Source organism: Brassica napus, chromosome C3, assembly GCF_020379485.1.
Source record: "Brassica napus cultivar Da-Ae chromosome C3, Da-Ae, whole genome shotgun sequence".
Taxonomy (NCBI): Eukaryota; Viridiplantae; Streptophyta; class Magnoliopsida; order Brassicales; family Brassicaceae; genus Brassica; species Brassica napus.
Genome location: NC_063446.1, coordinates 35,797,995 through 35,809,126, shown reverse-complemented (window position 1 = coordinate 35,809,126; position 11,132 = coordinate 35,797,995). Strand labels below are relative to the sequence as shown.

Genomic DNA, 11,132 nt, shown 5'->3' with positions numbered 1-11,132 from the left:
TTACACTCGGCAAGGTTTATAAAGAGTACACAACTTCTTCTATTACATGCTCTTGTCTTTTTTGTTGTCACATGTTGGCTCCACCTGCGAAAGCAAGTCACGAGTGTGAGTTAAGCTGTGTTTTCTCATAAGCCGAACACTATACCAATATCATGACAGAACATACCAGCGAAGTCACATGTGTGCATAAAGTTGGCGCTTCTTCTGTCACATGTATTCACATGTCTTGGCTTCTTCTGTCACATATATTCACATGTCTTGGCTTTTTCTTCTGTGACAACCTGCTGTATACACAACCAAGAGAAAAACAAGGCATTAACACAGAGAGAGTCGAGAGTCATATTAAACATACTAACAGAACCAATATTATACATTAAGATTCAACATTAAGAGTCTAGAGTCATATTTCACACATTACAAAGAGTCGATACAAGTTCAGAGAAACAAGAAGCATAAAGACAGATAAGCAAATGCATAAAGACATAGAAGAAAATGCTTAAAGACACACAACTTAACACTCAAACTAACTTGTCAACATATCCTTAATAAGCTTATTTTGTAAGGCACTTTCGAGTTCACTTAAAGGCTCAGTCTTGGTAATTAGGCTGTCAAGCAATTTTTGCTTGTTTAGAGCATCCTTGAGAGCAAAGTCCTTCTGCCTAAGCTCCCACATGCTCTGAATCTCTTTTCCTTCCTCTTCCAAGTTCGTTTGCTTGCTCACTGACCTTTTTCCTTTCACCTTGGCTGCCTTCACACCAATAGGCCGTTGCTCATCCTCTCCTGGCACACACGTTGATGAATGTGCGCTTTGATCATCTAACTTCCTTCTTTTAGAATGAACTTTATCCTTAGTTGAAGAAGCTCCACACCATTTCTGATCATGGCGGAGTTCCAACCACGCATGTTCCAATGTGAATTTTACCTTGTAGTCATTGTAGAAAATCTCGTGGGCCATCTTCAAAACGTCATTCTCATTTTGTCCACTCGATCTCTGTTTTGTTGCAGCTTCATAACATCCAACAAACTTACATATGCCTTCATTAATCTTCCCCCACCTTTGTTTACAGTGCGTTGCCTCCCTCTTTTGAGAACCATCCACCTTTGGACTCGCAGCAAAATAAGAAACAATTCGTTTCCAAAACGCAATTGCTTTCTGCTCATTCCCAACCACTGCGTCTTTGGAGGTGTTCAACCAAACGCTTATTAGCACACCATCTTCTGTTGGTGACCATTTACGTCTCTCTTTACGGTCAGACACAGTCTCTGCATCTTCATGGCCATCTTCAGTCCATTGTGAACCGAACACAGAGGCATCAGACGCAGAGAGGTCAACACTAGGCTCAAGAGGGACAGACTGATAAGGGTGTTGAGTGATGTTCGGGTTTTGACTGTTTAAGAGGTTTTGAAAGCTAGAATGTTGGCTATATGGATCCATTAGCTTTGGCGAAGGCAATAGCTTAGGAGTCCAGTTTTATAGTTCTTAAAGTTTTAGTTGTTAAAGTTTTAAAGGCAAGTTTAAATGTTGTTAAAGTTTTTTAGTTGTTGAAGTTTTAAGTTTTTAAATGTATGTTGTTGTTAATGGCAATCAATATCCACACCTAAAACTAAAACAACCACGCAAACTACATCACTTCAAACCTAAAGTCCATTTAATTCCCTACCTAATCAATATCCAACAACCATTAAAGAAAATCTACTTACAGAGAAGAAGCTTTTTATTACCTCTTCCCATCTGTGAAGTGAAAGACATAAGCTTTGATGACGTTGAATCCGTTGCCTTTTTCTGAAAGTGGTTCCGTAATAACTCATCAACTTGCTTCCACGCACATCCTCAACCCTCAGACAACCAACAAAGAAAGTAAAATTAAAAGCTTGTTCTCTGTAAAGAGATAAACGAAAACCAATAACCAACAACAATAGACATGGAGACTCTGTTTCTATAACAATACGAAAACAAAAACAATAATCTCATCATCATCACTTATTAAAATCAACCAACCCAAACTGTGTTTCTATGCCAAAAGACTCCATTTTTCAACAGTCACACGAAGCTTAAGCATCATCATTAGTTAAAATCAACCAAGAAACCCAAGATCATCATCATCACTAGTTAAAATCAACCAACAATAACTCGGTTTCTATGCAAAGGATTCGAGTTTTTTCAACATCATCATGCAAAATCATCATCAACACTAACTCGGTTTCCTCAACATCATCATGCAAAATCATCATCGACATCAGTTTTTACAACTTATTTTTCTACAAAGAAGGGATGTTCGTACTTATCTCGCCTCTTGTATGACTTCAATCCTTCCCTCGAACAAGCCTTTCACTTCAAACTGAGTCATCCGAAGAAGTTCCTTCTCTCTTCTGATCTTCATCACAGCCTCACACCATGGGATAGAAACGAGATCGACAGCGCGGTGAGGAAAACGCCAAATCGAGCGGCGATCGACTTCAAAATCAACAGAGATTCGAGTGAGAAGGAGATCGATGGAGAAGATGGAGAGATCGTCCTTTCGAGGAGGAAGAGAAACCAAAATGATTTCGGGAGAGAAGCCGACAAAGGAGAGAGAGATTGAGTTGCGGTCCAATAATAATGTGCCACGTAGGGATCCTTACCAGTTCTTAAAATGCCCATTTAAATACCGGTTCTCTCATTTCTTTTCATTTTCTATTTAATTTTTTCCTCTTTTTTGTAGGACCCGGGCTTTGGAATCTCCGATGGACTTGGTCTTAGGAGTGGAAAGCTTTTTTCTTAAAAATTGTTTGGTATTTTTTGCTTTTGATACAGTGCCACCTTTTCAATAGTTCCTTTTTTCTTCTTAAATTAAAGTAGTTCGGCTTCTTGTTATGCGAATAATATGTTTTTGACAGATTTGTAATTTGTAAAGCAACCTTAATTTTTGTGTTAAAGATATTAAAATATATAAAAGATTTCAACTGTGAGTTTGGTAGAGCATAATGCACATGTTAAAGTCAGTAATCACAGAACTAACTAATCCTTTAATTACCCAAATCCATATTAACTAATGCACCTTCATTAGTCCCTCTACGCAATAACATACCTGTAGTAGAAGATGACCTATCTAGAGACAAGAATTGTTGCGGAAGAAACAAACTAACTAACAAAGCATTTTCAACACTTAGAGATTCATTGTTCTTGAGAGAAGACAATAACTGGGTCCAAAAATCTGCCTTAACCTTCACTAGTGGGATATTGTCTCTAAAAGAGATGAAACACTTTCAGAATGGTTTATTAATGGGTTTCAGGAGAAACCAGAAAAGGCCGTACATTATGTAAACAATTTACATAATCCAAACACTTTATTATAACTTCGTGTTCTAAAGAATACATGAATTGATCTCCAGAAATCAAAAGAACAAGTACTGTACATAGCTTTAGAAGTATCTTTAAGCAACCAGACTGTTTCTAATGTACATGCACCAAAGTGACCAATAAAAACTCAATTTTCATTGGCAAAAGCATTATGTTTCTCAATGATTCTATAGTAGCCTTGTTCGTTTGGTTGCCGCGGTTTTCAGCGTCAACGGCAGCGTCGGCGTCGGCGTCATTTGATTGTTGTTCGTTTTGCCGACCCTGCCGCTGACGCAGATTGTTGTTCGTTTTGCTGACGCTGCCGCTGACGCAGATTGTTGTTTGTTTCTAAACCGCATGAAGTTGACGCTTACGCTGACGCTGACGCAGGAAGCAGGTTTTGGGTTGTTCGTTTGACAGACGCTGCGGCTATTTTCACTTCTTCATTTTTTATTTTTAAAAAATTGTAAAATTATATTTTAAATAAATAAAATGTAGCTTAAATATATTTACATCCATAAAAATATTATATTTACTTGAAAATAAATTTTTGGTCAAATATACAAGTATAACATTATTTTTTGGTCAAATATACAAGTATAACATTATTTTTTGTCATAAATCATAAGATAAACTAAAACAAAAATAATACTTCAAAATATTTATCACGAACAAAAGCTAAATAATACATCAAGTTGGTTGATAAAAAAAAATACATAAAGTCTTAATAAGTATCACATATAAATGATAATCAAACTTATAAGCAAAGAAAAAACAAGTCATTAACTAAAACATTTAATACGGTAAATGACCTCTACTATACTCATTTGTGATGTTATCACGCAAAGCTTCCATCGCTCTATCACCGGTCGGCTCATATACAAAATGTCCACCACCGCAACCACCATCATCATCATCATCATCACCGTCACTATCAGCTTCTTCTCCTTCTCCATCTCCATCATCATCACTTTGCCATTGTACAAAATCATGATCTTCCCGATGTGAATCACGTATGAAGTTGTGTAGCGCCATCGTTGCTGTCACCAGCTTAATCCACTTGACCAGACCATACTTTGGATGCTTACGATCCAAAATCTTCCATTTTGCTTTCCATACTCCAAATGTCCTCTCAATCACTGATCGCAAACCTGAATGTTTTCGGTTAAACAACTCCCGTGCACTAACTGGTGGTCCTCCTGTAGCAAATTGGCCAAGATGATATCGCATATTACGATGCGGACCAAGATAACCTGTCCTCGTCGGATATCCGGAGTCAACTAGATAATACTTTCCGGGAGGAGGATGTGGGAAAGAAGCCTCATTCCTCGCACAATGAGTCAAGACCTTTGAATCATGTGCTCTACCAGGTACACCGATATATGCATATATGAACTTCATATCGAAGTTACATATAGCAAGAACATTCATTGTAGGTCCTTGCTTTCTGCCATTATATGCTTCTGCATTCTAACTTGGAGGGCGAACCGAGACATGTGTTCCATCAAGTGCTCCAATACAATCTCTAAAATGAGGCCAATACCGATCATCATTCCTCAAAACAGGACTTACTCTTCCAAACTCGCCTTCCTGTGGTCTTAATGTATCCACTGCAAACATGAGAATAGCACTCAAGACATCATCAAGCTTCCTTTGCACTGTATCCAATGACCTTTGATACCTTGCAGCAATATCCCGCTTCGTCTTATCTTGACCAACAGTCTCGAGAAACATCGCCACAGATTCTTCAAGGTAGATATGGTGAGTCTCTTTCAATCCATATCGCTCAGCTAGCATCTTGCACAAAGCTTCAAAAGTCCTTTGATTCATTCGAAGAATGTCATAACATTGCTGATCAGATTCATACATAAGTTGTTGAACATGTCGCCATCCTACTCCTCGATCTGTTCTATGACTCAATCTCTCAGTAATAGGCACATCAAACAAACCAAGTTCATCATCATAATCACCATCCTCATCTTCCAACATCCATCTTTCAAGCATCTACAAAACCATATTGAATAAATCATCATCAGTCCAAGGCAGAAGTTCAAGTAAATAAATGCTCAAGATATAAATAAGAAACAAGACATGTGATCTGTTGCAAACCGACCAAGACCAATATGAAACAATACACGTGATCTTGGAATATAAGAAACAATACACGTGAGGTTTAAAGACTCAAGATCAGACAACACATGTTTCATAGTTGCCTCCAACCAAGACAGGAAAGAAACTATTCAATCAAAATTATAAAAATCAGACCAACAAGATCACATAACTGATTATAAGACTATAAAGCAATACTAAGATTAGATAACTGATTATAAAAATTATAAAGCCACAAAAGGCAGAGTTTCATACAAAGATCAGACCAACAAGATCACAAAAAAGACTAGTCCTAAGCTCCATACTAGTTCCAGCAAGATCACAAAAAAAAGACTACTCCTAAGTTCCATACTAGTTCCAGCAAGATCACCAAACTCACAAACTACTCAATCATCACATTTTATCTTGATCCTAAGCTCAAGAAACCTAATCTTAGCTTCATCTGTCTTCATTGTTATAAAGGCTTTTCGGTTCCCTTCACTATCTATAAGAAGTTCCATTGCTGCTTCATATAATGGAGACCACTCTCTCACTTCAGGCAATGCAGACAGTATCTCTAACACATTCTCAACACTAGAAGCTTCTTGACGCTCCAACATCCGTTCCGCTATCATGTTCTTCACCTCAAGAGCTTCAGTCCGTTTCACACAAGCCTCTACAACCATATCTTTTTCCTTACGCTTTCTTTTTCCTCTTGAACTCTCAGAATGAGTCTGAGCTGCTGGCTGTGTTTGGCGCTGAGCTTGGCGTTGGGTTTCTGTCTCCAATGCTTGAGTCTCTGCTGCTGGCTGAGAATCAGCTTCATCATCTCCACCCACTCTAGAATCCAAACTTGCTTCTCCATGTTGAGTGCTCCATCCTTCAGCTCCAGTTACTACTACACCACCAAATTCCGCTTCAAACATATCCATATTATCAATCTCTTTGCATACGGATTTTCTAATCCCAGGACACTCCTATATAACAAAAAAGAAAGAGTAAGTCAGTACCATCAATGAGTTCTGAATCTGAATCTTAGTTAGGACATATGAGATAGACAGACAACAGATGGTTCTATAACAGTTGGGACACATAAGACAGACAGATACAAGACTATATAACAAACAGATACAGATACAAGACTAGACTTTTTCATTTCGGACACATGAGACAGACAGACACTAGACTTTTTCATTTCTGAATATCAGTTGGGACACATAAGACTGACAGATACAAGACTATATAACAAACATATACAGCTAAGTTCACAAAAGAGAGAATGTGAAACTGACCTTTTCGCGTTCATTCCACCAATCATCTGACATGTCAATCCTTCCCATGTTATCAAACCCAAGCCCTGTCCTATTTTGAGTCAGCGTCCTAATCTTGATGTATTTCTTCCTACTAGTGTCGTATTTGTTCTTGAAGGGCTTCCAATCCGGATAATTCTTCTTAAACCGCTGTTCAAACGCCTCCATGATGTTCTTTTTCCCCACTTTATTCATTGATATACCAACTTTATTTCCTTTTTTTCTCTCTTCCGCATAGAGTTGAAAAAATACCTAATTTCCTCAGGAGGCCAAGTCTAAACACACACCAAAATTAATCATAAAGCATAAACAAACAAAGCAAGACATTTATTGAATAAAATAATCGTTCAAGGATCCCAGTCAAGTTAAAAGTGCACTACTAGACTAATTAAGATATGCACGGAAGGAATGAGAGCAACAAGTGCTAAAGTCTAAACACACACCAAAATTAATCATAAAGCATAAACAAACAAAGCAAGACATTTAACTTGACAGTTCCATATATATAACAAGACTAATGTGAGAGAGCCTTACATCTTTTGTCATCTTAAGAAGTGAGAGGAACTTTAGAGTGTGAGCTTGAGACGAGAGAGCCTGCATAAAAGATAGAAAATAAAACAGACAAGCTCTTATTAGAACAAAAAAAATAAAACATACACAGAAAGGATCAGACTAGTATTTCGATAAAGCATATGCTCTCATTCAATTCAATAACCAAGCAGCGCATAGAAGATGGAGATGATTACCTTAAAGACTGACCGCGAGTGGAGCTAGATTCAAGGCTGCTTTATCTGGTGAAGAAGGCTAGCTGCAAACAAAGTATGTCTCCTTGAATTTGAGAGGGTCTGAGACCTGCAAAAAAAAAATAACAGACCTTTAGAACCAGAACATCAGACTCAAATGTACAAGCAAGGACGTATTGGTGATGTAATTCGGCTAATTAATCACAGACTCACTGATGAGAGTAAAACAAATGCATCACAAAAACACCTATACACAGAACGTCACATTGTGTAGTCACAGAACAGAACTAATCAATCAAAAACATCATACCTTGAGAGAGTGAGCTTGAGAGGGTCTCGAGAGAGTGAGAGACAGACAAAGCTTAGGAGAGATTGAGACACACAGACACAGCTGGAAAAAAAAAATACTCAAACGATTAAGAACAGAGATGATTTAGAACAGAGAAAATGTGCAAAAAGTATTTTAAATTGTACCTTCAACAACAAAGTATGTCTCCTTTATAGCTCTCTTTTCCACTTAACTCAGTAGCAAGTAGCAACCTCTTCAACTTCAGATTCTATACGAGGAAAGGTCAATCATGAAGAAAGGTTTTCAAAGAAATGAGTGATGATATGTACTGCCCAAAGGTTTGTACGAGAGAAGCTAGCCAAAAAAAAAATGACTTAAAGAAAATGACCATTCAATACACTAACAAAAGGTTTGATCACTAGTTCTTATACTAATGATAAGAGGCAACACTCAATATTACAGTGGTAATGCAACAAGCTCTCGGAAGACAAACATCAGTAATACACGAAAAGATTTCAAACACTAAAACTAATGTGAAACAAAAACACTTACCACTCAGAACAATATTACAGTGGTAATGCAACAAGCTCTCGGAAGACAAACATCAGTAATACACGAAAAGATTTCAAACACTAAAACTAATGTGAAACAAAAACACTTACCACTCAGAACAATCCTCACACTGCACCATCAACTCATCTCACACTTGAAGAATCTGCAACATACCATCAATGCTTTAGAACAGAGACCATCACTATCAGTATCAAACAGAGAATGCGACTATTACCTCGAAGAGAGAGAACTCGAGATGGGTTTGTCGGAGAACAGAGAGATGCGTTGGAGATGGAGAGAGAGCTTGAGATGGGTTTGTGTGGGAGAGCTCGTGATGGAGAGAGCACCTGAGATCGAGAGAGATGGAGAGAGATGGAGAGAGAGCTTTAGATGGGGAGAGAGCTCGAGATCAAGAGATATGGAGGAGCTCGAGATCGAGAGAGATGGGTTTACGTTGGAGAGAGAGCTCGTGACGGAGAGAGATGGAGAGAGAGAGCTCGTGACGGAGAAAGAGCTCGTGACGGAGAGAGACGGAGAGAGAGAGCTCGTGACGGAGAGAGGCTCGTGACGGAGAGACGTGGAGAGAGAGAGCTCGTGACGGAGAGAGGCTTGTGACGGAGAAAGATGGAGAGAGAGAGCTGGTGACGGAGAGAGAGCTTTAGATGGAGACAGCTCGAGATGGAGAGAGCTGGTGACAGAGAGAGAGCTTTAGATGGAGAGAGATGAGATGGAGATCGAAGCAAGGTTGCGAGAAGAGATCGAGCAAGGTTGCGTCAATGGAAAAGAAGGTGCGGCTGCGTCAATTTAGGGTTAAGTATTTTTGTAAATAATTAAATATATAAGGGCAAAAGAGTAAATTGCGTTACTGGCTGCATAATTTACGTCGCGACCGCAGGTTTTATTGGCGTCAGCCGCAAGACGCGGCGTTCAGACGCGGCGTCAGACGCAGCTTCCGGCGTCAACCAAACGAACACGATTTCTTCAAAAAATTGCCGCAGACTCAGACGGAGGTAGCTGCGGCAACCAAACGAACAGCAGCTATTACAGAGAAGAAGCTTTTAATTACCTCTTCCCCTCTGTGAAGTGAAAGACAGAAGCTTTGATGACGTTGAATCCATTACCTTTTTCTGAGAGTGGTTCCGTAATAACTCATCAACTTGCTTCCACGCACATCCTCAACCCTCAGACAACCAACAAAGAAAGTAAAATTAAAAGTTTGTTCTCTGTAAAGAGATAAACGAAAACCAATAACCAACAACAATAGACATGGAGACTCTGTTTGTATAACAATATGAAAACAAAAACAATAATCTCATCATCATCACTTGTTAAAATCAACCAACCCAAACTGTGTTTCTATGCCAAAAGACTCCATTTTTCAATAGTCACACGAAGCTTAAGCATCATCATTAGTTAAAATCAACCAAGAAACCCAAGATCATCATCATCACTAGTTAAAATCAACCAACAATAACTCGGTTTCTATGCAAAGGATTCGAGTTTTTTCAACATCATCATGCAAAATTATCATCAACACTAACTCGGTTTCCTCAACATCATCATGCAAAATCATCATCGACATCAGTTTTTACAACTTATTTTTCTACGGAGAAGGGATGTTCGTACTTATCTCGCCTCTTGTATGACTTCAATCTTTCCCTCGAACAAGCCTTTCACTTCAAACTGATTCATCCGAAGAAGTTCCTTCTCTCTTCTGTTCTTCATCACAGCCTCACACCATGGGATAGAAACGAAATCGACAGCGCGGTGAGGAAAACGCCAAATCGAGCGGCGATCGAGTTCAAAATCAACAGAGATTCGAGTGAGAAGGAGATCGATGGAGAGATCGTCCTTTCGAGGAGGAAGAGAAACCAAAATGATTTCGGGAGAGAAGCCGACGAAGGAGAGAGAGAGATTGAGTTGCGGTCCAATAATAATGTGCCACGTAGGGATCCTTACCAGTTCTTAAAATGCCCATTTAAATACCGGTTCTCTCATTTCTTTTCATTTTCTATTTAATTTTTTCCTCTTTTTTTGTAGGACCCGGGCTTTGGAACCCCCGATGGACTTGGTCTTAGGAGTGGAAAGTTTTTTTCTTAAAAACTGTTTGGTATTTTTTGCTTTTGATACAGTGCCACCTTTTCAATAGTTCCTTTTTTCTTCTTAAACTAAAGTAGTTCGGCTTCTTGTTATGCGAATAATATGTTTTTGACAGATTTGTAATTTGTAAAGCAACCTTAATTTTCGTGTTAAAGATATTAAAATATATAAAAGATTTCAACTGTGAGTTTGGTAGAGCATAATGCACATGTAAAAGTCAGTCATCACAGAACTAACTAATCCTTTAATTACCCAAATCCATATTAACTAATGCACCTTCATTAGTCCCTCTAAGCAATAACATACCTGTAGTAGAAGATGACCTATCTAGAGACAAGAATTGTTGCGGAAAAAAACAAACTAACTAACAAAGCATTTTCAACACTTAGAGATTCATTGTTCTTGAGAGAAGACAACTGGGTCCAAAAATCTGCCTTAACCTTCACTAGTGGGATATTGTCTCTAAAAGAGATGAAACACTTTCAGAATGGTTTATTAATGGGTTTCAGGAGAAAACAGAAAAGGCCGTACATTATGTAAACAATTTACATAATCCAAACACTTTATTATAACTTCGTGTTCTAAAGAATACATGAATTGATCTCCAGAAATCAAAAGAACAAGTACTGTACATAGCTTTAGAAGTATCTTTAAGCAACCAGACTGTTTCTAATGTACATGCACCAAAGTGACCAATAAAAACTCAATTTTCATTGGCAAAAGCATTATGT

The 11,132-nt window shown here is 38.3% G+C and overlaps 2 protein-coding genes across 2 annotated transcripts; both read right to left on the bottom strand.

The window, feature by feature from the left end:
- Positions 1-295: 295 nt before the first annotated feature.
- On the bottom strand, positions 296-1,712 carry LOC106383480 (glutathione S-transferase T3-like). The gene has a single exon (XM_048751170.1). The coding sequence runs from the start codon at positions 1,433-1,435 to the stop codon at positions 524-526; it is 912 nt and encodes a 303-aa protein (XP_048607127.1). The 5' UTR covers positions 1,436-1,712; the 3' UTR covers positions 296-523.
- A 2,253-nt stretch (positions 1,713-3,965) lies between these two features.
- Positions 3,966-9,113, bottom strand: LOC106386655. Its single transcript, XM_022699720.2, has 9 exons — positions 8,537-9,113; positions 8,412-8,464; positions 7,935-8,017; positions 7,771-7,851; positions 7,464-7,569; positions 7,252-7,311; positions 6,700-6,992; positions 5,855-6,384; positions 3,966-5,323 (listed from the first exon to the last, which is right to left on the bottom strand). Exons 7-9 carry the CDS (start codon positions 6,910-6,912, stop codon positions 5,236-5,238), a joined length of 831 nt encoding a protein of 276 aa, XP_022555441.2. The 5' UTR covers positions 6,913-6,992; positions 7,252-7,311; positions 7,464-7,569; positions 7,771-7,851; positions 7,935-8,017; positions 8,412-8,464; positions 8,537-9,113; the 3' UTR covers positions 3,966-5,235.
- Between the last annotated feature and the right edge of the window lie 2,019 nt (positions 9,114-11,132).